Below are 24,464 nucleotides of genomic sequence, written 5' to 3'. Positions count from 1 at the left end.
TTAAACCAGAGGTCTCCAAATTATTCCCCATTTTATTCCAACCAAATACAACACAATTTCACAAATGTGGTGTATGACAAGTGTAATCAGTCAATTGCAGTCCGGTGCAGCTTGTTTTAACATCATTGGTTAAACTGTTTGTGCTGAATCTGCCAGGAAACAAAAAAAAACAAAAACACAAAAAAAATAGGATCCACATTGCCCCTCAAGGACAAATTTTTGGAGACCCCTTTTTTTAAACAACACCACAATCAGTATTGTATACTATACACCAGAAATGTAAAGTGGCCATTATCATCTTTGTAAAGAAAGATTTTTGATCCATCTCTTGCATTGAACCCTATTAAGTGTATATTGTCTTAGTATTATTTTTGACCTATCAAACGTTGGTCCAAAAGATCTTTTTGGAAATAAAGCATTCTCTTGCGGTCCATCAAATATTCGTCTCTTTCATGCTGTAACACTGAGCCAAGTCATAAATCCGGTAACTGCTTTGTTCACACACATTGTAAATCCCCATTGAGACTCCATCGACCACTGCAGGTGTGCCGCCTCGCCCGGTGCCTCCCTTGATCTTGTTGGAGAGATTGTTCACTGTTTCTTTGAGCTGAAAGGAAGATTTTCTCAGTGGTGGGAGTAGGTTCCACCGCCTCAAACTCTCCCCCGGCTTGCTTATCAAAGAGCTGCCACAGGAGTTGTGCACCGTGTAGGCACACTCGTGCTGTCCTGTTTGTTCCAAAGCTATCCCCCTGACGGCCGAACGCCACTTCTGGCCGTAGAATCGACGCAGAGCCCTTCTTCTGGGGTGACAGTGACACCTGAGAAGTCGCGTGAAAGCCCGCTGGAACTCTTTGATGGAGCAGGGGTAGATCATGGGGTTGATGCAGCTGTTGAAGTAGCCCAGCCAAAAGACCACCTTAAATACTGTCTCTGATGGCTTCATCGCTGGAAAGAAGGCTCCTACAGAAAGGGAAACAATTTGATGTAAAATATACACCAGGATCTTAACAGTAAGATATCTCTGAAGAACACACACTGTTCTAACTTACTCAACATTCACATGAAATGACAATGTAAAGTTGAAGCTTTCATTTTTGAGGGGAACTGGGAGAGGAAGCGATATAGCACCTGGAGAAAACCCACACACCCTCCACACCAGATTGTGTTGCACGAAATCCTAATGGATTTGGTTGAGTGGTGAATGAAAGTGAATGTGGGAAATGAGATGCATGGCTTATGAGGGAAATGTTTAGTATTCAAAATACATATACATATTATATAATAGATGACTTTCATTTAAAACAGCATGCTGCATTCAGAGCAGTGATCACACAAGAGACTCATGGAAACAAACAAACTACAAAAGGTTTTTTAAACCTCTGCGGAAAACAGACAACACTGAAGATACTCGTTTTACTGCAGTTGAAATACCCAATTTTCTCCTTTAGACAAAATTAAGTTATGATTGGAGAACATTATTGACAACAGGATTTGAAAGTCAGCAGTCAACTGGTCCATATTTCATTCTTTTTAAAATATGACTAAGTTTTCATTTACTTATGATGGATTATTTTTCCACATGTACTCAACAAAGTGATGTTGACGAACTGGCAAATGCTACTGGAGATCTCGATAGGTCAAAGCACTCTGTCTACATCATCACAAAACAAAAGGCCTGCAATAAATAGGCGTTTAAAGTGCACGTCTGGCCTTCTTGCCAAAAGGTGACTAATTGCTGTGCAACTAACACGTTCCCTGCACTCATCAATTTGTGAGTTAGTACAGATGGGTGGCTTTTAAAAAAAAGGCTCATTTGAACTCATTCTTTGAAACTTGCCTGTGGACTTAAAATTTTGGGGTCAACTCATTTACTTTGACATACAGTATATCCAGATGCTACTAAGAATGCTGATTTGTTACTGTATGTGCCTCCTACCATCTACTGTTGGAACATTTCATTTTTGTTTCAGTCAAGATACAACACAAGCAATATTGGAAACAAGAACTTCATTTATAATAGAGATGCAATATAATTGCATTGGACAAATATGTTGGAACTCATAAATGTTTAAATAGTCTATTTGAAATGAAAATAAAACAAAAAATTCTAGATGTGCATCAAAATATAATTTAAAAAAAAGTGTATTTCTTTCTACAGTGTATAAATTCAAGTAAAGTTGTTTTTAATCTGATTATTTGAAAAAGAAAGACAAATCAACAAATGTATGGGAGGTGAGTACGTTGAAAAAAAACACGCAGGCCAGTGGAGAACATGCAAACGTCACACAGGAAGGTGGGAACCCACAGGGGATTGAACATTTGATCTCAGAACTGTGTGTGTAAGGGGGGTGTTAAGCACTCGCCCACAGATCACCCTTGTGAGATCAATATACTGATAGATCAATAATATTGTCCCGCTCTACTGTCACCCATCTTAAAATGGATTAGATGTCTATCGCCCTCAATGGCAGCAAATTACTTGGTGGTCCATCAAATGGAAATTATTTATTTTGCTTTATAATGACACTAGAAGGGAAAAAAAGGTGAAAACAAAGAAACAAACACCAAAAGAAAAACACTAACCCATAGGCAAAAAGAAGAAAAAGGGCATCCAACACAGGATAAACATCCCCACGACGATGGCGAGGGTTTTGGCCGCCTTTTTCTCCCTGGAGAACTTCATGAGCCGCACGGAGAGCGAGCTTCTGAACGGGTGATGCTTGTTGCTTTTGGAACCGACCGTGCGCGTATCCTCCAAGATGCTGCGGCAGTGGATCCTTAGAACCACCTCCATGGACTTGTCTCGTTCCCGCTTGACACCCGCCTCCAGACTTCGGGTTGTCCGACGGGCCACCACGTAAACCCGAAAATACATGATGAGGATGACCAGGAGCGGCAGGTAGAAAGAGAAGAGGGAGGAGAAGAGCGCATATCCGGGCTCCTCCGTGATTCTACAGACGCTCTCGTCCACGGGAGGTGGTTCTTTCCAACCCAGCAACGGTCCGACGGAGATGACAATGGACGACACCCACACGAGAATCAGGACCACACCTGCCCTCTTCTCGGTCATGATGCTGGGGTACTTGAGGCAGTGTTTGACGCCGATATAGCGGTCCACGGAGATGATGCACAAGCTGAGGATGGAAGCCGTGCAGCACAGCACGTCCACCGCCGCCCAGATGTTGCAGAACACCCGGCCGAACACCCAGCAGCCCAGAACCTCCAGAGAAGCGGAAAAGGGCAGCACCACGATGCTGAGCAGCAGGTCCGCCATGGCCAAGTTGACTATGAAGAAGTTGGTCACCGTCTGCAGGTGGCTGTTGCAAAACACGGATAAAATAACCAAAATGTTGCCCACAATCGCCACCAGAATAAATAAGGCGAGAAACCCCCCGAGCCACACGGATCCAAAGTCCAAAGTCAAGTTCAAACAGGTTGTGGTGCTGTCATTGGGAAAGAATATATCCACAACTGATCCATTGAGAGCTTCTGTCAAATAGATGCTGTCGTTCCTCAAGTTTGAATGCGTCATACTGAAGAAATGTCAAGCGTCAAAATAACTAACTAACAGTGGGGGCGCCAGTCAATTGGCATTGCTGTTTTAGGTAACGCGTTCAAGAGCTCGTTTGGAGTTCAGGAGGCAGGAAAAAGAAATAGATGAGCCTCCAATTCTGTGCCTTGGGTATGCATGTCTTCTCAGCTGTGCAGCGGCGTGCACTGTCGGCATCATTTGGTCCATCAATTGCCTCTCAGAGTCAGCGCGAGCACATCCGAACGCGTGGCCCCACCCACGTCAGACGCACGCACGCTCACACGCAAACGCACACAAATTCTTTTAAACCACTGAGAAGTCTCGTCGCGTCATACGTGTCACATCGACCTCAGCGACTAATTGAAAATCGGAATTGTTTTGCTTTGCTCTTGAAATGAGTGCACGTTATACGTATATAGGATCTCACAAAAGTGAGTACACACCTCTCATTTGTGCATTTTTTAATTGTATATTTTCTTGGAACAACACGGAAGAATTGACATTATGTAAAGTAGTCACTGTAGAGCAGGGGTGGCGAACACGTGGCTTTCGAGCCACATAAGGCTCCCAGGCAAAATGAATTTTGCTCTTTGCTTTTTAACATAATTTGTATATAGTGTGGCTCTGCTTCTTAACATAATTTGTATATAGTGTGGCTCTTTGCCTTGTGGTTGATGTTTTGACTGTGGCTAAGTTGCATTTGATGTGTGTGATACTTAACTTGAAATTAAAACATTGTTGTTTTGTAGGGGAAAGAATAACATGGTGTTAATTGTGTTTTTGTGTGTCTGTCTGTTTTGGAAGGTCACTGCAAAGTGTGGCTCTTTGACTCTCACAGTTTAAAATTCTTGGTCTATGTGTTGAACTTGAGAAATACCTGCATTTTTTTTAATTGTTGTGAATTAATTTTTGTCAATATGTTCCCTGTGGGTTGCCCGGTGGACGAGTGGTTTACACGTTGGTCTCACCTCACTGTGTGGAGTTTGCATGTTCTCCCCAGGCCTGTGTGGGTTTTCTCCCGGTAGTCTGGTTTCATTCATTTTCATTCATATCTGTATTGAGTCTGCTCCATCATGATCGAATTTGGGTCAGTTTTTTGTTTACATAAATGTGATGTAATTCCCAGTGTGTAATTTGGCAGCCAATAGAATCCCTAAATACACTAACCATTCCCACAAAAGGTTATTTTACTGAAAATGATTCATGACGATAATTGGATTTATTAATGCATTGTGGCACAAACCTTTTTTGTCACTTTTAAAAGCTTGTTATGAACACAATGCTGTGATATCACTTCATAGAATTTATTACAGTTGTGGAAGTCTTTTTCACTGATCCGCATATTCACATAAATGTGTTTCTTTAGCCCTGTCACCCTTGTCAGGATAAGTGCTATGGAAAATGTATGAATAAATATGTTTCTTTAGTCTACTTTCTTTCTATCTTCCCCCAAAATATCTGCAAGAAAAATAAACTGATCCAATTTATTTGTCCACTGTCTGTTTTGGTTATTCATGCAGTCATCATCCATAGCACTTATCCTTACAAAGGTCATGGGAATTCCATTTTGGCCTTCTTTGTTGGTCTAAAGACTATTAGAAAGTGTGCCCTGCATTCATAATCAAAACTGTAATATTAGTTCATTGCAATTTTGTGAATGTATTGTCAATAGTGGGTGGCGTGAGTGGTTAGTGTGTCTGCCTCACAGCTTCGGGGTCCTGGGTTCAAGACCAGGTAGGTTCACCTGTGTGGAGTTTCTCCCAGGGCCTGCGTGGGTTTTCTCCGGGTACTCCAGTTTCCTCCCACGTTCCAAAAACATGCATGTTGGGCTGATTTGACACTCTAAATTGCTCCCTAAGTATGAGTGTGAGTGTGCATGGTTGTCCGTCTCCTTGTGCCCTGCGATCGGCTGGCCATCGATTCGGGGTGTCCCCCACCTCTGGCCTGGGGACAGCTGGCATTGGCTCCAGCACCCCCCGCAACCCTAATGAGGATCAAGCGGTTCAGAAAATGAGATGAGATTCTCAACAGTAGCTTCTCATTTTATTTTTTGCAAGTATTAAGAGATGACTAAACAAGACAATTATTATACCCAAATAAAATTATATTTACTTTGGGAAAAGAATAATTATGAGTATAGTCTTAAATAGGAACTCAGTTATAACAATAAAATAAAATAACTAGGAGTAACTGGTGATACATCATACATAAATAGCCGTTTACTTCTATAGCGCCTTTCCTCCTTCAAGACACTCAATGCACTTCGTCTGTTGTGAATCGTCATTTACATACTGATGTCATACCATTAGGTGCAATGTGGGGTTAAGTATCTTCCTCAAGGATACTTAGCCGAGGTCGCCAGGCTAGCAGTGGAGAAGTAAAGAGAAGTGAAGTGTATGGTAGGAGTGACAGAAGAGTTTGCGGATCAGGTGGAATTGCATCATGTGTCTGCTCTGAGCACCTTTATGTTTGTCATGTTGATGGATAGACTGATAGATAAGGAGAGACAGGAAGCTCATTGGAATATCATATTTTCAGATGATATGGTGACTCCTTTTTGTAGTTTACCTACTTTTTGAGCCATCACATGAGCTCATCATTTGAACCAAATTAGGAAACACATTTGTTTCAAAGGACACTAGGTACAGAATGCTATCCACCCTGATCTTGTGAAGAAAAAAATGTCTAGCTGCAGGAGATCTGTTCTAGTCATCCAAGGTGATCACATCTGAAGTGGCTGTAAATGACTCATAATCAGGTCCCTTACAGAATGGTGATTACGTGGTTTTCGCGCCCTGCTTTTCAATGTGCATAACCCCTGAATGCATCGATGTGCCCGGATGTCCATGTTGCAGCTACTGTAATTGGTCAACAATGGTTGATCAATAGCTAAAGGGACTATACGTTTTTTTATACCATTTACTCAATAACTAATTACTAAGAGTGTATGATACTGACACCGCCTTGTGTTCCAGGCACTCCACTCAACTGAAAGGTTTTTGACCTCTATAAAAATGTCTGGAATTTCCTGTCTGATTGCGCTGTATAGAGATGTGCTGTGGAAAGGGATTTTTCTTTTTTAAATATCTTCATTTTACCTAGTTAATGTTTTAATTGTTGTTTTCTATTTGGTCTTTTCTCAATCTGTCTGTGGTTAACACACTTTTCACCAATCGCAAGCAGCAACATTTTAAGGGCAATGCCAGTGTTCATGTCAGTTTATTCATTTGCTTTTCTTCATGCTTCTTCATTAGGTTTCAGCAGGGTCATTTTAAGTCAAAGAGAAATATAAAGTTCACTTCCAAGGCTCTTGTTCAACGATTGATTTATATATTCAATTGCAATAGCCTTTGCCAACTATACCCTAAAGTAAAGAAGCACATCACTCACTATGGTAATCACTAATATAGACTGTGACTGGTCCTACTTATCACTCCTCGGCAGTGTGACGAGGATCCAGTTTGCCACTGGTGATTTTGTACTTTGATATCACTTCACACATGAATCTTCAAAAAGACTTGAAAGGTCAAACAATTTAAGTATTATTTTCCTGTACAAATGATTGATGAGATCAATTTAAAAACATTTTTTTCATAAAAAAGTAATTGACAAATAGCCTTCACAACCACAATATTTCATGTATTTGTTTAGATTAAAAAACCCAAAAAGGTTATGCCGATAAAAGGAAACATAAAAGGTGGATTTTATTCTCTCCTGGCATTAAATCGTGGGCATCGTAAGCCTCTTTGCGTACAGGAAATATAATATTATGCTCTTTTTGAGCTGGTTTTATTAACTGATTTCTCGCCCTCTTGCATTGTCTCGCTTAGGATGGCTTGGTAGCTGAAATTCACTGGAACTCATCAAAAAGACTGAAGAAATCACTCACAATGAAATCCTGAATGAGGTAAGGTTGAAAATTATCCAGCAAGTTGAACCACAGTGAGCTTTATGTGAACCACTGAATACCATTCAGTGTCAATTTAAAATAGTGTAATTGCACCAATTGCTGCATTGTTGGCATATCTACTTGTACAAACCAGTTTCTGGAAAGTGACAGATGACAGCCATAGAGCTGCAAAACAAGGGAAATAATGACATTTCTGAAGTTATTGCAAACTTGGACATTGGAATGATTGACAGGTTTTTATTAACCGTCCTGAGGGGGCCGTAAGTATTGAGGCAGGTCAGACATTTATAGAATATGACCCAGGGTAAAAAAAATGCAAAGCAGAAAGTACAAATAAAACAAAATTCAAGGGAACTGAATGTAAGTGCACCATATTACCCTATTGGCACAGTTCGTCCCTAAAGTGAAAAGGGAGAGCAAACCTGAAATGACCGAGAAGTCTTTGCTCTAGATGCTCCATGTGCAGCTTTATGTTTGACACCGTGTGAATCGCACTTGCAGTAATTATGCGGCACTAGCTGAGTTTACTGAGACGAATCTCCAGAGACGTGCTCTGTGTACTTCGGCTGTCCTCTCGAAAACACTGGGACCCCACGTTGCCTTTCTCACGCTACACATGCTTTGTTCTATGTTTGTGTGTCACTTCAACTGCGAGAACAAAACGGCCAAGACAACTCAGCACAGTTTCATGAACTGCATTGAGTACATGTCTAGTGTCACTCATCTTAAAAATAGAAATAATCATTAAAAAAAACTGTGTGTGAGGGTGTGATTTTGGGGTGTTTCATTTCAAAATGTAACAGATAGAGATTGATCATACTGAGATAAGCCTGACCCCAGATTTCCCTGTTCCGTATTTGGTTATCATTTCTGATGCCATTGTGAAGGTTAAATGCGTATGATGTATTAATAAAAATCAGTGAAAATACTAAATACAATAGGAGAAGCTCAGCAGTCTAGTCCATCTGGAAACTTGGTCGTTGTTTGAAAAAAATATTCCTGGAGATGTATATTTAAATGTTATAAGATAAAAATATGGGTCGAGAGTGCTTGCCTGTATTTCAATCAAGCTACTTCATTTAGAACTGTCATCATTTGTTATACTATTTAAGCATCTACTGCTTTCTTAGTGTGCTTGAAAAGATGGACAAATACAATTCATACTGGGTAAAAGAAGACAGAAACGAGAAATTAAATGTCAACTGAGTGGCCTCAATCAATGACTTCCATTAGCCACTAAAAAAAGGTTTTCCTGCCCCTCTGGCCTAATGCCTAATGCAAGCTTTCTAAAAGTAATCAATGGAATTTGCACTTTTCTCATTTAAAAGTGCCATAAACTCAAAGAAAAATGAATAAATTGTTGGGCTCTGCTAAAGTAATGACTTGTTAACAACCCTGACAAATTTGAATGAATATACAAATAATAAATGATTGAACATGCGAGGATTGTGTAGAAATTACAATTAAGATTGTATTTCAGACTATTTTGAAATGTCTTTATTCAACACACTTTTTCACAGACATGTGGACTCAACCAAGGAAGTTTTACTTTCATTATCATGTATAAGCATGTCAAACATGCCTCACAAAATAATGTAGAGTAGATTTAGTAGACAAGCAGCATTAAAATGAAAATACACACATTCAGAAAATGTAGACCCTTTTTAAGAGTGTCACCCATAAGAGATATTGCAAAGATGAATGGTTCCTAACAGCTTTGCTTTATAAACACTATTTAAAACTGAGAAAGAAAAATAAATTTTGAGCTGTTAAAATAAACCATGTGACATATTGATTTGATACACATAAAGCAGTGATGTGTAATACAGTCTTTTAAATATAATTTTAGCTCATCATTACTTATTAAAATAGACTACATGATCATCCCACCAGCCCTCCCTATATTTCCATTTATCCGCCGTATACTATCAATCATGAATACTAATTATCCACCATGACCTCATGTTACAGTGGAGTATAAGGAAATGTTTGTGGCCCCAGGTCTCTTTCACATAACCCCTATTTTGTATTTCCCAATGTTTCAAGGACTTTTCTACAAAGTGTGCATGCATTTTTTTAAATCTTGACTGTTACAGTCTAGTAGCCAAGATGAATCCTTCCAAGTGATTGAAACTAAAAATAGAGCAGTCCATTCATTGAAATTCCAGCAGGCACACATCCAGCCATAATAGACAGGTGGATGAGTCCATTTCATTTCTTCACCAGAAATTCAAATGAAATAGCACTTTGGATAATTAGATGCACCCAGAGGAGGAACAATATAGCGTCACTAAAAACAATAAACTCTGAAGTCCCCAGTGTTGTTCTTGAATAATAAATGTTCTGATGAAAATGCTGTTCTTTCACACCTTAGCGCACTGGACCAATTCACATTTCCACAACATATGTTTACCACTTGCGATGTAAATAAATCACCATGAAATATTTCAGGCAGTAAACTATTTTATGACGCACTCAACCTTTTTGAAAATGTGGCATGGCATGACCACTAAATCTTTTTCCACCTGCGATTTCGGCGTCGTTCGAATTGAAAGCGTTGTTGCGTGCACGCAGAATGGTATGGGTCACTTTATATTTATTGGGTCAGAGCGTCACCGTGTACACGGGCCCTTTATAGTAGTACGACTTTTGTTTTAACTTTTACCTTGACAAAGACTACATTCTTAGAGATGCCGTTTCTGTTACACTAATTCTGTGCCCCATACGTTTGAGCAGTGGCGGGCCGTGAGGGCCTTCAAGGCCTTCTCTGCTGGCCTAAGAAATATCTGAATCATATATTATAATTTGTCCATCAATACTTATTAAATAATTCCAAATTGTCTGTTAGCTTCCTTTCATTGCTTTTCTTGTGTGTTTTCATATTGAAGCATTTAACCAATCACATTTCAGCCATTATTTGTTGCCAGGGTCAGAAATCTGCCTCAAGGCCTTCACAACCAGTTCTGCGGGCTCAGCCGCTTTAAACAAGCGTCGATAAGACTGTTGCTTTAACCAATCAGATTTCGAGTTGGCAACACCACAATGCATTGTCGCAGGCATATGGATACGTCATTGCCTGGTCGCAGGCGTAGGGATACGTCATCGCTTTCACCAACTATGAGGCTAGTGATTAGCCAGAGCTACCAAACTGTATTTGGAGAGTGCTGCACAAGCAAATATATTGTTGTGTTAAAGCCATTTTCAAGACGGACTATGCCAGAAATATGACAGGACAGGCTCGACTTTCAGCATTAGCTTCGATGGCGATAGAAAAGACGGAAGAAAGAAAGGATGGATATTGTGTACAGTTTGTACAGTTGTGTACATGATTTTTGGTGAGTAAAATATGGCTATAGTATTCCTAAATAATATTTCAATTGTGGGCCAACTTCTGATATCTGAAAAGCTCCAGTGTTTGTATTTAATCACTAAATGCTGCTAGGAAGTGGATTTTACCCCATATTAGTGCAATTTTTGCCGTTTCGCGTATGGACGTATATGGACGTATCGACGTTCATCGCTGTCTTTTTCCCGGGGAAATGATACTCCGGGCCCGGTTCTGATGTCTAAAAAGCTCCAGTAGTATTTGTATTTAATCAATAAATGCTGTTTTCAGCTGGATTTTACCCCATTTTCGGGCAATGTTTGCCGGTACGCCATTGACGTTCATCGCTGTCTTTTCCTGGGAAAATCACCCCCTCGATTGTAATGTCTGAAAAGCTCCAGTATTTGTATTTTATCATTAAATGCTGCTAGGAAGTGGATTTTACCCGTTGAAGGCGCTACGAGAAAATGCACGGACCGCCACTGTTTTTGAGTAAGCCAATTTTTCTGGCTGTTACCTTGAAGCTATTCTAATTTTTCAATAATTTTGAGCCCTCTGGAGATTTGCCGATCTTAATTATGAGAGGCCTACTCTGTAGCACTAACCTTGTATTTTGCAGAAAGTGCAGTGCATTGTCTTTCTATGCCGCTCCTGATGCTGCAGGTGAAGTTTAAATAAGTGATGGGCAGGAATTGATTGATATTCCAGGAAGATTTATGTTTTGGGGGCATAAAAAGCTTCCATCTCATATTCATAAGAGAAAAAAAGCACCTGGCTCTTCTTTTTCATCTATACTCACATAACCTGCTTTAACAAAAATATAAGATAGACAAGTATATCAACAATGCCTTTATTTTTACCTACTCCATGTCAAGGACAAGAATGATTGTTTTGACCATTTTTTTCAGTTGCTAAGGTAAAATCTAAAACTAGACAAGCATTGAACGCCCCACCACGTCTCTTTGTCTTAACCCTCAGGCCCCCTCATCCCTCGTACAATCCCGCATACAATATAACGAATGACATGTTCCTGTCATCTTAGACTTAGGTTATCAGCATGCTATAATTCTTCTTCTTGCATGACTTACTGTCATGATTTCTGTTATTACATTTATGAAGATGTCACGCAGAAAGACATCATAATGAACATCACCCCCTGTGGTGATATGTCCGTCAAGACTTTATGACTATGTTCTTGATCATACTGTGTCCTTCAACTAAAACGAACCCCTGCTACTAATTAGAGCAAAGTGTAACTGTGAATCTGCCTGCCGAGCACAATTTGTGTTGACAATATGAAACAGCCTTGAGTTGTCTATAGCGAAAAGTGATGAGAAAAAGTGACTCTAAAATGACAAAGTGCTGGGAAAAAAAATCAAAATGTAAACATACAGCATGCAGTACTTTGCAAAAGTCCACCTTGATTTTGCAGTTTTGAAATGAGCAGATGTTTTTGTAAATAGGTCATTACAATTGTAATGTATTAATCTGATAGGACCAAAGTATTGTCAATTAATTCACCACAACTTATAACCAAGGATGAAATGAACGTTTGCAGTCATGTTGATGAGTGTCACCAGTCAGTCAGTATTGTGTTCCTTTATTCAGATAACACTGGCTATTATGTTGATAAACCCGCTTATATTCAACAAACACCCAGATCATGTTTTACATAAATCCGTGAAGAACACAGAGCTGCGTTAGAATAAAACTGATTTAAAGGAAAGGCTTTAGCACAATGCAATCAGCTAATTAAAAAACGGTTTGGATTAGAAAAGGATGGAATTTGAAGTCATCAGCAGGGGAGGTTGAAATGGCAGCAGGCTTTGTAAATAGCAACCTCCATTCAGTGACAGTTCATGCCAAACGCAGACATCCCTGGATGGTGGAGTGGCAGGCAGCCATTTCACTCTTTTTGGTTTAATGATCTTGCCTGCTGAAGCAAGAGAGCTAACGCTGCAAAGCAAGAAATGTTCCCACATGCAAAGGCGAGGGACAGCCAAGAGGTTAATCTCTTTTACATACTTGACTCAACATTCAGAGCACACGACATAGTGTTAGGAGTGGACTCCACATTGTACCAGATAAGAGATCAGTGTTGTTTATATATCTGTCAGTAGTCTGAAGTGTTAAAAAATCAGGGTTAAGTGAGTTGACGTTTTTCAAACCGTTTTTTTTGTGAAGACCACCAACTTCCGACTGAGCAGAATTCTCTTATATGTGGTAAACATCATATCTTATATTATAATCTTGGAATACAAAAAAGCAATACAATATTTTGGTGACAGGAGAGTAATGTATTGTAGACTTGTTTCAAAAATTGGAAAAATACTGTGACTTCTTATATTGATGATTCGTACCGCTGTTTCTCTTATGGCTAGGCTCTGTTTTCATATTTTTGTGATAAGAGCTAATCTAATCAAACTACAGATACCACATTTTGTTTTCTTCTTAACATACTTTTCTGAATGGCAAAAGCTTTCACATTGGTTATCTCGGTTGTGCTGTGGGATGAGGCGCATTTAATTGTAATCCGTGCATGTTGATGAAAAGGGGGAAACAAAAACACAGAGCATTTGGACCGAAAAATTGCTCTTACAGATTAAATGAAACAGAAACATCAGTATTTTGTAATGCTTCATGTATTAAGAACAAATGAAGCCAATTAGCTGCACTGCTCTGCTATTTAGTTTGCCAGAATAAGAATTGTTTTTGTTTGGAGGAAAATCACAAGGCTTATGAAATCACCATGGGTTTGTTCTCCTTTGTTGAAATTAATGTTTGTTATTTTCACAAGATCTTTCAAGTATAAAATGTGGTATTTTCTTAAAAGCATCATGCAGTGCAAAGAATGATTCAGCCACCGGTTACCATGTAGGTGAGTTTAATATTCAACCATTTACAGCCCCACATTGAGTGGCATGCCATCTGTGAAGACAAACTTGGCACAAATTATAGTCACGCTCAAACAACCTCTAAGTACTGCTGGTGCTTGTCACCCTCATTTCACTGCCTCACTTTAGTGAAATACTGCTCAACTCCCCAAAAAATAATCTTTTATCAATTCAGTGGCAGAGACCCATAGTATAGCAGACTCTTAAAGAAAGAAAAATGTCATTATCATTTTATCCGAGGTCTCACTGCATTCTTCTGACATTTGAGTTTTTTGTTGGGCCACGGCAACCACTGAAGAAGCCCAACTATAAGCTTTGATCATCATACAGTATGTGTTCAGTGAGGAATACCTAGCTAACATCTGGTTAAGTAAGCCCATGAAGAAAAGAATGAAAAAAACATTTGAAAAACACATTTAGAAATTTTAAATGTAATTTATTTACATGTTTTATGACGTATATTCTAATACAAGAAGTGACTTCTGTTAATTGCAAAGACAACAATGCACAGTTTTGGTTAAACTCCCAGAGAAGTATTCTTTTTCACAGCGTGTATATCGCTGTGCTTGGAAAATGGAATTATTTGGTGTGTATTGCCCATTGTAGAACATATTAATAATATCACTTGCACATCTATAAAGCAGAAAACCAAAATGTCAAAGCCAAAGGCTAATGTTATTATTATTACAGTGCTCCCAAAGATGTGTCATACCATCCATCACCGAGTGTAATGTGTTTGCCCCATTGGGTAGAAACAGAAGTACCTGTTGACCATATTGTACACATTTGCAGTATTTATTTTGTGATGTTGATGAAGGGTTGTATACAGATGTTTACATTGATGCAAAGAAACAGTCAGACAAAAGCAAATGCAGTGTACAATAACACACAGGTTAGTGTTTTGCTGTCCTTTCCACATAATGACAGAACATTACTCTTACATTAATCATTAACCCATGTAACAGAGACCTAAAAAAAGGAAATATACACACTGAGCATTTTACCCACTTTTAAATCCTTTGGATTGAGAGAAACAACACATTACTCCCCCTTGTCTTGTAATGCAATATTTACTGTAACTGATAAAATAATGTTAGTCAAAATATCTTTCAAGCTTAACAGTAGTTAAATCAAAATCTTATCTAATGACACATATTTATGCAATACTTTTACCATGCATATCATCAGTTTTCTTTGACATTATTTACGGTCCAGCAACCCTTTCGAGGATGGCTGGTATGGAAGATGAATGAATGAATATATTTGGCTTAATCTTCTCCAAATAGGCCTCTGTTTGTTCTTTTGAACTAAATTAACATCTCAAGTTAAACAGACTATAACAATTACTATGCATACGCTGCTACACATGACCCTTGTCATCACAGAAGAAAAATATGTTAGAAATTCTGGCTGCATTCAAAGCAAAGTAGACTCCAGCCAGCTATTCCAATCATCACAATCACTATCCAGAATTGCAATAGCTGTTTCTCGACTGTGTTAAAAAGCCGCCAAGCCTTTCCGCACTTGGAAAATGTGGAGCCATACAATAGCACCCTGAGCTCACAGAAGACTTAATGACAGCGAGTGACCAGCCTCCAAAAGTGCGAGCCTGCTTCATTGTATTGGTGGTGACGGGTCGGGATGTGAGCAAGATGGGAGAGGGCATGAAAGGAAGATGGACGTGTCAAGAAAAAGAATGAAGGCGAACAAGGCGAGGTAATGAGACAATGATGGTGAACATGGAATTGCTGGAGTCTGTGCAATCTTAAAATTTATGCTCTCTTCAAAGACAATTTTCTTTTTTCAAGAACTCAGTAATTTAGAAATTCCATCTACCGCTATTCTCTATCAGTGTGATTTTAATGCCTTACGTTCACCGAGGAACTGAATTTGTGATATTTGTTTCAAGGTGGGTATTATATTCATCATATTGTATTTAATTTCCAGCCAATTCCAGGTTATGAATACATAATCATTGACACCGACATTACTCAATTGGTAGCCAGCCAATTACAGGGCACAAGGAGACCACCACAACCATTCACACTCATACCTAGGGGCAGTTTAGAGTGTTCAACCAGCCTACCCTGCATGTTTTTGGGATGTGGGAGGAAACCAGAATACCCAGAGAGAACTTGTAAAAAACTCCACACGCGAAGGTCTGAACCTGGAATTGAAACCTGTATCTCAAAATTGCTAGACCACTGCGCTAACAGCTCAACCCACTGGCCCACATAGTGTCCAGTATATATTCTTGAATTTTCCAAGCAACCTGGTTGATTGAATGCCATTTAGAGGATGTGTTCATGAAATGCTTGTTTTATTTTCAGCCCTATCTGGGTTGCAAATGTTGTCATCGCTAATGAGAGACTACCTTGCAGACACAGTGCACCAATTCTCATGGTGTAAACCATGGTTTGTTTGGGCTGTGTTCACAAGAGTGATCCTGATCAGCAATTAGTGGCAATGCTGAGGATAAAAGCTGCTGCTGCTGACCTTTCAGTGGCATATGCAGGTTAGACGCAAAAGGCTGGAAAGGAAATGAAAACTCTAAATGACACACTGATGGCAAGTCAACGCCGGATATGACAACAGTAGAATGATGTGATTTCTTGTACAGAGATGGAAAGACTAATTCCCCCCAATAGTCATTTGTCTTCCATACTGTGCACCCTCAAAGGGTTACAGAGGTTCCTGGAGCCTAACCCAGTTTAAAAGGCAGACTACACCTTAGACTGGTCGTCAGGCAGAGAGACAAACGACAACCACAATCATACCGCCACCTGTGGGAATCGAGCTTGCCTGCACTGAAGTCAGGCGAGTGAACCTCTACACCACAAGGCGGCTACTGAGTACCAGTTAAGTAAATTATTGTTTCATATTGCTGACACACTTTAGCACCTATTTTAGTTATGTATAGTATTAATTATTAGATTGCAGGGCAGTCAGATCTGTACCTTCCCTCCCAATTTTTTTTTAAATCTTTTATTTTATATTTAAATCTATGAAAACTAAATTGAGTAGCAAAACTCATTAGATAATAGCACAGTGTGCCCAGAAACGTTTAGGATTAGCTATTACTAAGTTAATTTCACAACAAGAGAAATATCACTTCTCCTTTGATGTGGATTTAAACATTCAAACTGCCTGATGGTGTTGAGTTCCTCCTTTGGGTCTTTTACTGCCTGTAAGGTTTTATCAAAGCGCCTGGAAGTGAGAGCACTTCATCTTGTGTCTCTGCCCTTCTTTGCCTTCCCTTGATATATATTCGCTGATCTCATATTGATGTAGTGTTTGTTCTGCGGGCTGTGAATCACACTATGCCAGATGTCTAATAATTTACTGCACCAAAACACATGCAACGCTGTAAACAGGACCTATTTAATTAGAAAACTGCAAGTCCTGTCAACCTCCAAAAATAGTTTTATTTTATATTTACCTAAATCTCAACTTTCTCAGGGCTATGTATGCATGACGGATCATGCATACGTATGTCTAAACATTGTAAACCACTGACCCAATTTAATATATTTTATGTTTAATATATATTTTAGAGGGCAGCTCAGTGAATAAGGTTTCTCAATTTGGAGATGAAATATCATGCCTTTGCAGTGTATTAAATGAGTATAGATTTTACATGATTTGCATCTTGTATGCTGGTTTTATGTTTAACACCACACCTCAAATTTATTGGTGTTGTTCTCAGTCCCGTTATTTGGCCGTCAGACTTATTTTTTAAACGTTTCTTTGTGGGCTCCTGCCTGTTTGTGTAATTGACATGTGCCCCAAAACACAAGAATCAGTGGATATGTATAACAAACCAGAATGTATTAACTTTCCATTCAATAGAAGCCCGAAATCATTTTGTTAACATTGACCGAGAATGTAGACTACTTAACAAATGACATTGAAATGATCTGATAAAGAAGCCTGATGGGACATTGTGTGAGACTTTTCATAATGTGCCTTTTACATAACCATATTAAGATCACCTCCTATGCTCTGTCCTCACTGTTTTGTTTAGTTTAGCTTCCCCAATAAGGGACAGCCGCATCTTTAGTCCTGATGGGGTGTTTGAGATTATGACAGCCATTTGCCTCCATAGATGGCTCATTATTCTCATTTAGTCATAAACACTGATGGCAACGCTCATTAACAAGGGACGCTCCAATCATTTCTGAGGCCACATTAAAACACTAAACCCAATTAGTCCATTATCATTACTCAGTTGGGCTATCTAAAAATACCCCAGCAGAGAATTCATGAGGGTAATTCTTTTGGTTACCCCGCAACACATCATTTACAGCTATCTTTCCACTTCAGTTCTACGCCATTTTCATTTCCACTTTGCTGGATATAAACTGTTTGTACATTTTTTTCCCTTTTCTGAAATAATGCCAGCAGAGACCAGCCAGAACCATTTTTTTTTTAGACAAAGTAGTTTATTGCTATGTTTATTGTTTAATTAATTTTATTTCAGCACCACACGTATGAGAGATTTTTCATGTATGTTGTATGGCAGGTATGTATAGCACATCTGAGAGAGATCATGCATTTTTAATATCACATTGCATTCTTCAGTGAAGGTTGCATAAAAATGCTGATGCCATGAGGACCAATGAAGTTCAGGGATAATTATGTCATTTATATTCAGTTGGGGTTTATGTTGTTTAAGGTTAAATGAAAGGCTGATTCTGCTTATATGATTTGTGGTTGGTATGAAGCTTGTTCAGTTTGGCCTGCCCATGAAATGGATTCCATGCTCGTCCTGTTTAGTCTCTTCTTGGAGAGATACTCTTGTGAATGTGTACGCTGTTTGTCTTAATATTTAATTTTACTTTCTGCTCATGGCCAATATCACAGTGCAAACAGTAAAGGTCCTGTAAATTCAAATTACAATTAATAAATTGTTGGATTGGGTGGAAAAAAAATGTATATATAATATTACACGCAATAATGCTTTAAAAAAGGGGGAAAACAGTTTTTTTCTGTCAGTTTTAACATACTGTATGTGTGTCTGTGCCATCTGTCAAAAGCACACTTGGCTCTTGCTTGTGTTGATGCTAATGCGTTTAGTCTGTTCTCTTTGTTAACACAATCACACATCCTTGAACCATCCAAACTTAAGACATTCTGAAGGGAAATCAACAATTTTCTTAGTGTCTGTCTAAGTCTACAGCTCAACGGTACAGTATTTTATCCTTTTAAATTCTTACAATTATCAATATGCATTCTTTTTTGTACATCTCATGTCACCCATTATATTGAATTTCCATATTTAGTATAATATAAAACTCGGCATGAAATCACCACATAACTTAACAATGAAAGTGCAAAAGCGCTATAAAAATACAAAAGTCCATCCATTTACCATGCACAATGGCGGATTTGCCAATTCCACTCACCAATTAAATATAAGAATCTATTATCACTCCAATTTTTCACATGCATGTGGGAAATAATTTTAATGCCCTATATTATAATTTATGGATACACACAGGTTCACAGAGCTCACAATCTGTCCTGATGCAATTCATCAAAAAGGTTTACACCACCTACGCAGGAAATTACATGAGCCTCCAAATGGCCCAGTCTTTTTAGACTGGCTTTCTACTGCCAAATTGTCAATCTGCCATGCATATGTTCAAGAATACAATCTCACTATGCAGGTCTACCTCAAAGCCGTCTGCCAAATGGCCAGATTTGGGATTACTAAAAAATCATGATGTACCAATTTTTACGTCCTCGCATACTTGTGCTGTCTATAAAAATACAATTCACAGACTCATGTAGGTAGTGCAAACTAATTGGTGACATACATCTCCAAGACAATAGCCAGATGGATTAAAACAACACACATTGTGCACTCATGCCTCATTAAGAGGCATTTCTGTTCCTTAGTAGAAAATATTGCCTTCTCATTTAAGTGAAAAAGCTGAAAACATAGTCATCTCCACTAGACCATCATACCAGTGAATTCCCTTTACTCATTATGTCTTTCAATGATGAAAGGGGATCCAAACTCTATCCATTTCCTCTCTTCTTTTTGTAACCCAGCGAGGACCCTCCATTAGTACCAATTACTGCAGCTGGGTCAAATGGCAAATCGATGCTAAATTACTTGCTGGATCACAGGAAACTCTTAGTTGCTCTATTGCATCACCTCACCATGTATTTGATCTGTTATCTCTATTCATTACTGAAAATCATTATTATCACATTTTTTTTAATAAAAAATAAATGCACACATCATGATTTGTAATTACCGGTAGCTGGATTACATTTTAATGCATTATCTGATTGATTGAATGATTGTATTATTGCGTTGTAACTCAGCAAATACTGAATATGTTTGACACATTTTCTTATGTACTGAAGAATCTTACCTTCTGGCAAATTTGCATGACATGATCCGACCTGATTGCAAATGAGAGCAAAAAAGGCTTGACATTCAGTTTAGATTGCATAAAATGTTAGACCTGCCTGTGCATAATCATATTGAGAGTACTACTTTGAGTGAATAGCTGAGCTCTCCGCCTTGGATGCAAATCACATGCCACTTGCATTCCACATTGAAGACACCCTTAATGGCAAATGTTCAGTTCCATACACAGTCTATTTTTTATGATAAAAGCCTTAAAATATGCCTTAGGAACATTGACAGGGACTATTAGTGTAGCCTGGTAAGACAGCCTTACTTTTGACATGTACAAGATACATGGGAAGTTGATTTGGTCTTGTGGTTTGGGATGGATCTCAAAATCATTTTTGGAGGGGAGGGGCAAACAAGCACGGATTGATTTTAGTGAATTTGTAGTTCTCAAACAAGGATAGCAAATGAGCGTATCGGTGAACGATAACCGCCATTTTTCTAGGAAACATATAAGACTACATGCTGTATTGTTGTGTACAGTACTTTTTTTTAACAGACAACAAAGACTAAAAGTCCATTAGAACGATTTGGAAATTTGACTGTGGAAAGTTTGTGTGTTGTCTCACACTTTGAACGAGACTTTATGTTCAATGGCCATACAGGAAAAGAGACAAGAATGCACAAAATGTCCCAAAACTCCCAATATTAGTACACATCCGCAATGATCGACATTGACAAATAAAACCTATCATGCACTAATTTACATAAGATCTCAACCTCTGTGGGCTACTTGCTCCTGTCATTGAGAGTCATTAGTATCCTGTTTGATACATATCACAACAAGACAGACAGAATGTTATATACCATAATTCCTTTTATCCATACTGAGCGCTGTGGATTATCCAGATGATGTAAATGTCCTGTAATATTCTATTGTCTTTTAAATTCCCCCTTTCCACCCTCATGTAGCTGAAAACTATATGGAAAAACATTAACTGCCTTCATAGGAAGAATAATAAAACTAATAATAAAGACCTTGATTTTATTTTATACAAGATGAGTAATTACATTTTACAGATTAGGTTTACCTTTTTTTGTGAATGGCATCTGTAGAAAACAGGTGTACTATATACACACCACGAACCTGATTTCCTAAAGCTGTTCTACCCCCTTGTGGCTGAGCTGTGAAAGGGAACAATAATGTTGCTTCCATCTGCAATGGTCAGCTAAATAGTCACCATTCAAGTGAATAATTGCTCATCACAACATGGCTTTACTCCTCAAAAATCAATCTCTATGTGAGTGGATCAACAAGAACCACTGATGTATGTAATAAGGTGTGTTCATAAGATCAATAAACCACTTCCAGAATAAAAGCACTTCATTGTGAAACTTTAATACACAACAACATGGGGCAACATGAAAATGATGAATGCTATTTTTGAAATTTCAAATTCACTTTGTCCTATACATAACCTTGTTACTGCATATGTTTTCAATGAGAGTTTTCAATTTATTTTTATATACCAATCCTTTTTTTGTGTTTTGTGTCTATTGCTGTACAAGAAAAATCTAATAATGTGAACAGAACTCATTTGAAAGACATAAGAAAATAGGGCCCTGTGTCTTCAACTTCATGGTAACCTTTCTCAAAAGTTTAATACATACATTAGACACATGCAGTATAATTGCACTATCCATTGAACAATTGTGAATATTACCACAGTGACTGTGGTAATGCGACACTCATCAAATTCATCTGCCGCTACGGCATACCATCACGCGTTAATTCAGCTCCATTGGCAGGAGAGCAATATAATCCAATTTCCTGAGGAGCCATTACTTCACTGTGATTTCCTGATTCCAGGCTCAGTAATTGTTCTCAAGTTTAACTGACCATGCAAGGAAAATATCTTCTTTTTCTTTTGCAGAAACAGGGAATTCAAACTAAGTATTTAGACAAAGTAAGCACCTTTGCAAATATGTTACAAAACTATATGTAATTTACAGTTTGATTTCAAGAATATTGTAAATAACTGCGGCCTTTTTGCAATGTATATGGTTTAGGCATGCAAAAAAACATTATTTCAATTTGAAATTTGTACAACAAGGACAAGCGGTGTTGAAAATGAATGAATGAATTTGTATAATTAGGTGGGCTGAAACTGCAATGAACCCCCCAAGCATTGGGATGGTTGAATACATTCCATACAATGTGCTTCTTTTAGGGCGCTTCCTCAGCTATTGGACTGCGCATGCACAAACGACGCTACCGCTTCTGATTTGACAAGCGTCAGATGCGACACACAGTCCCACGATAGTGCAAGCTTTCCCGTTACTAGTGCATCATCTGGCTCACCTGCCTACTCCCTTGTCGTAGCTGGAGGTCTGGGACCCCTCTTTATTTCAAATTCGCTGGGAACTTTGAGAAGAACGGACATTTTCTTATCTTTCAGAGATCGCGACAAAAGAAGCGAAAAGCACAGATTCAGCACCACATCATTGAGGAGAGCGTCCGGATTTGAGGCTCTTTTCACTGTTCATACAGGAGGATTTGATTTGGGAATAACCAGCAAGGCGTTTTTACACACTTTGTGGACCTGCAAATTTGCCATCTTTCTAGGTTAAAGGTGGGTTATGAGTTTGAGCCGGCCATTTGTCATGTGGCAGTTGCCTTTGCTAGCACCGTCGCTGGTTGCTAACACTAGCTGAGGCGAGGTCCGCCCGACTTCATTCTTCGCTGTACCCCGGCTAGTTTGCAAAGCGAATCAGTATCCTGAAACACGTACCAAAAAAGGCTTGTTTTTACTATGCGTCCGTGTTGTTGCATTTCTAAGACGGGTTATTCATTTTAACCTGCAAAATCAGTGTCGTCCACTGCTACCGTCACTGGAGGTGCTGCTATCCAGGGAGCCCGGTGCTGAACCACTCTTTCGCCTTTTAGCAACGACACACTCGGGCAGATGCAGGCTAGTTTGCTAGCGACTTTCCTGGGTACGCTAAGCAGCTACCTCTCTGCTCATAAAATCACTATCCAGCTTCCAAATGTCAAACGCCCTTTGCACGTTTGCATATATATTTCTAATTGCACAACAACAATTTAATCAAGATTTTTTTTTAAAAAAACAAGGATAAGCATGCACTACATGGTTCCTTTAAAATTCGTATGCATTGTAGATTAAATGATTTACACCCATCAGTTATTTTCAGATAAAAGATCAATTTATGTCAATTTTAATTTATTTTTCCTGGAATAAATCACTCGTAATGCCTTCAATATGATGAAAATGCACCAAATTCTCAGTTAGGTAAGTCTGTCAATAGTGGTTGATTAACTTGATGCCATTAAAAAAGTTCTCTGAAACAGGCAATGATGAAGTTGTTTTAAAAAGCAATTGGCAAAAACTGAGCCAAATAGTTTGCAGTTGGTCACAAAGGAATGACTCCATCGATATGGTCAGCATTGAGGATGACTGGTTAACATTTACGACAGATATTTACAATGTGCCGCTCACAGTTGTGAGGTGAGAATTCAAACTGGGCCTTGCATGTTCGCCTCATGCTAATATGCACTCTGTCCACATACTATAATTTTCTCCTACATGGTAGGTTAATTCAGTGTTTCCCCTCCACTGTGCCATGGCACACTGTTAACAAGCAGCTGTGACAGGTCGGTTATGTTAGGTAGGCTGTCAGCACCACACTTAGGATCTTAAGATTGTTGAAGAGTCAGATGTGAGTTTTCAAAAAAGTTTGACTATTGAGCTTGGCACATTATGATGTTGCGGTACAAACGATACATTGTTCAGGGCCAAAGGAAACCAACAGACAGAATCAAGTCTTACTCACAGATGTTCTAGCAATAGTACATTGGCTATCGACGTAATGAGCACCCCCATTGTATGATATAATGTCATGTTTTGAGGATTCATGACCAGTTTTCAACATTGTATTCCTTGATAAAACCAATAAGAACTTGTCTATATATTTTGTTTGAGGCATACATCCTCTGCTGGCTCCTCCTGTACTTTTGTGAGTTGTTTTGTACGATTTCAATAGTTATGGATCTGTGTGTCTTGCTCATTTACTTTTGAATACTCTTTGACAGGATTCCATAATTTAATTGGTATGGAAAATCTGTTAGTGTGCCTTTGATCACAATCATTGTTACATTTACCATGTTTTTTTTTTTCCAGCAGTTCTGTGTTCTTGTTTATTTTGCCATTTTTTGGTAAATAAAACTAATCTATCCATGCAGATGCCAAACTGAAAATATGAGACCAGATGAAATCATAAGGCTGATGTTGTCACTATCTCATGTGCCTTTAAATATTTTGAAGAATAATACATTCCTAATATCAGATTGCCCCCCCTCTTCAGCTCTGTACAGTTTTGACCCAGTGTGGATTCTCTTCCTGTAACCGGAGATA

The 24,464-nt window shown here is 38.7% G+C and overlaps 2 protein-coding genes across 8 annotated transcripts in view; one reads left to right on the top strand and one right to left on the bottom strand.

Annotated features, from left to right (window-relative positions):
* adra1d (adrenoceptor alpha 1D) lies at positions 1–3,722 on the bottom strand. The gene is made up of 2 exons (XM_077605061.1): positions 2,584–3,722; positions 1–960 (listed from the first exon to the last, which is right to left on the bottom strand). Exons 1-2 carry the CDS (start codon positions 3,530–3,532, stop codon positions 434–436), a joined length of 1,476 nt encoding a protein of 491 aa, XP_077461187.1. The 5' UTR covers positions 3,533–3,722; the 3' UTR covers positions 1–433.
* A 145-nt stretch (positions 3,723–3,867) lies between these two features.
* The window catches only part of ctnna2 (catenin (cadherin-associated protein), alpha 2), a 133,015-nt gene continuing 112,418 nt past the window's right edge, over positions 3,868–24,464 (top strand). For 6 of the 7 annotated variants that reach the window (XM_077605054.1, XM_077605051.1, XM_077605060.1 and 3 more), the window contains exon 1: positions 22,309–22,664. The gene's annotated coding sequence lies outside the window, so the exon portion shown is untranslated. Of the gene's footprint in view, positions 3,964–7,362; positions 7,440–16,341; positions 16,520–22,308; positions 22,665–24,464 lie in introns of those variants that run through there. The other variant, XM_077605052.1, reaches the window with a different exon arrangement.

Source organism: Stigmatopora argus, chromosome 7 (assembly GCF_051989625.1).
Source record: "Stigmatopora argus isolate UIUO_Sarg chromosome 7, RoL_Sarg_1.0, whole genome shotgun sequence".
In the NCBI taxonomy this organism is placed as follows: domain Eukaryota; kingdom Metazoa; phylum Chordata; class Actinopteri; order Syngnathiformes; family Syngnathidae; genus Stigmatopora; species Stigmatopora argus.
The sequence above is the reverse complement of the archived record's forward strand: the minus strand, read 5'-3'. Positions and strand labels throughout refer to the sequence as shown.